Source organism: Nansenia antarctica (assembly GCF_963989245.1).
Source record: "Nansenia antarctica genome assembly, chromosome: 10".
NCBI classification, from domain to species: Eukaryota; Metazoa; Chordata; class Actinopteri; order Argentiniformes; family Microstomatidae; genus Nansenia; species Nansenia antarctica.
In genome coordinates, this window is record NC_137680.1 from 16,204,389 (window position 1) to 16,207,091 (window position 2,703).

General features: G+C 42.8%; 1 protein-coding gene across 1 annotated transcript; it reads right to left on the bottom strand.

Annotated features, from left to right (window-relative positions):
- Window positions 1-1,167: 1,167 nt before the first annotated feature.
- Window positions 1,168-2,074, bottom strand: id4 (inhibitor of DNA binding 4; the record flags this gene model as incomplete). Its single annotated transcript, XM_080540068.1, has 2 exons — window positions 1,168-1,215; window positions 1,718-2,074. 2 exons carry the CDS (start codon window positions 2,072-2,074, stop codon window positions 1,168-1,170), a joined length of 405 nt encoding a protein of 134 aa, XP_080396194.1.
- Window positions 2,075-2,703: the final 629 nt, after the last annotated feature.

A 2,703-nucleotide genomic window follows, 5' to 3' on the forward strand; every position in this document is an offset into this window, starting at 1 on the left:
GGTTTTAATAAAAATATTTCATAATTACAATAGTCTATTTAAGCATATAGATATTTTCTTCCACGTACATTTATAGAACATATGTCTCTATATTTACAATCGTAATTGTCATGACTCAATTGTTCCTCTTTACAATATTAAACATTTTATCCCAGGGAAAACCCTGTTCAACACAAATCATCTATTTTAAACAATAGATGTCAAAACATATACAATTATTTCCACTGTTTAGTAAAGCTTTAAACTGGAGTTTTAATTAATTTTATGCACAAGTTATGAGCTTGTTTGCGCTGTGTGTGTCATCGACGGCTTCCATCAAAACTTCGCAACAAGGGAGTCTTCGTTCACCCCATTTAGATTCTAATTGTACCTAAAAAAGGTTGTTATGGCAAGCAGGTACGAGGCAACTGGACATAGATGCCTTCTGTTTTAAACAAATGTGTTATAAATAGCGTTTTAATTGCCATCAGTTTATTTCTCCTAGCGTTTGAAATCCCCTTATGATTGTGCCTCCTGTGGGTGTGATTGCCTTGCGAAGCTTTGCTGGCTTTGGACCGGCTCTTTGCACACCTGTGGAGGGGGAATGAATAGAAGGGGGTGTGTGAATTCAGAGCTCCAGACTGACTGGCGCCACCAACAAAACAGAAGGCATGCTTGATCAACAACCCAAAACAAACCAGGTCAAACAACAACCACAGTTCTCTCCGGCTTGGGCAAACTTACAAGACACAGCTGCGAGCAACCAGCCCTTCTCATTTACAAGGGAGATGGCGCTTTAACCCTCTGCTTGCAAGATTGCTACACAAGGGACAGTTATTGCGCAACAGACAGCTGCCTCCAAGTTGTTGCCAATACTCATGTTCCTCAATTACAGTCTCTGCTGATGTCTGCTGCACAAGTGCATCCTGTAGCCTACTCAGCGGCCTGTGTACTCTAATAACAATACAAGCATAATAGGCCTAATTACGATAATAATAACAATAATAATAATAATAACAACAACAACAACAACGACAACAACAACAACAACAAATATAACAACAATTATACTAATTATTGTTATTATACAAATTATACTAATTAGGTACTTATATACCTTTGCTGTAGAAAAACGTGAAGCATATTTGTAAACATATTATAATGTATGTACTCACCATTGCGCATATCTCAGCGGCACAAAATTGAGTCCTCCGGCTTTTTGACTATTGACGTCCTCTGAAATAAGGGAACACATTTCAGCGCACATAATATGTGACAACACTAGACACATATACCAGCCTATAGATTAGGGGGCATAAAGCTACAAGCGACACCAAATGAACAATGTATGCGCGTAAAGTCGCTGATAAAGCCTTCTCCGTGACACTGACTTCATTACAAGACAAACGCACTTGAGAACATCAGAGGATTATAGAATTCTTCACTTATGTCAAGCCCATCATGGGCCTTTGACATGCAGGAAATCGAGCAAAAATCATGTTGCCAACAAATAGCTTAAATTGTAGCCAATCTGCCTTGCCAATTTACGCATGGTACTCAAGAGCAAACATGGTAGATCGCATCTATGATCGGTGAGATTATTCTATAGGAGTGACTTGACTTGAAAAGGACAATGACATTTATCGGGTTTGCTGCTCGCATGACCGCGCGTTGTCTGTCATGAGCCTTAGTAAGTCTCTGGAAGGATCTCTGAAAGGATCTCTGAAAGGATGCTTACCTGGTGGTCAACGTTGAGAACCGTCAATGGTGTCCGGTTGGAAGCGGGCGGGCATGTCCCGTTCTGTTGTCTGAGGAGAGAAGGGTGCGTCTCCAGCGCTAACTGCAGGTCCAAGATGTAATCTATCACATGCTGGAGGATCTCCACTTTGCTGACTTTCTTATCCTGCGGTATGGTAGGCACCAGGCGCTTCAACCTGCTGTAACAGTCGTTCATGTCGTATTGCAGGCAAAACAGATCTTCCTCTTCCATTTTGCACCGGGCGATGTTCAAGCTGTGCTCCGACAGATAATGCAAAGACAATTCGTTGCTGCTGGAAGAATCCTTCTGGGGGCGGACTGGAGTAATAGCCTTCATTTTTAGTAATGACGAACGTCTTAGAGGAAAAAGAACAATCACTGGTGCGCAATATTGGAGATTATGGATATGCTGCTATGCTGATAATATTGCTGACATAAATGCCGAATAGCCAAAAGAATAAGATCACCAAAACGTTTTAAAAAAAATGATGGTTCTATTCTGTCAACATCCCGTGGACCAGACCAGTCCTTTCTACTTCACCAAGCACGGCGTGAAGAGAATGAATAGATTCCGTACATTTATACAGGAAAGGGGCGGCGCCATCCGCGGCTGGTTGACAGTTCTGGGCGAGAAACTGGTCAATCACAAGCCGCCCGATGCCCATGATGGAACACCGGAGCCTAGAAAAAGGCGGTGCCTCTCCGCGGCGGTGGGTGCCCATCGAAGGTGTGTGTGTGTGTGTGTGTGTGTGTGTGTGTGTGTGTGTGTGTGTGTGTGTGTGTGTGTGTGTGTGTGTGTGTGTGTGTGTGCGTGTGTGTGTGTGTGTGTGTGTGTGTGTGTGTGTGCGCGCGCGCGCGCGTGTGTGTGTGTGTGTGTGTGTGTATGCGTGTGGTCAACACAAGATTAGATTAATAAACAGATAGGCAGATCATGTTTAGGAAACATATAATGCGTATAGATTGTGT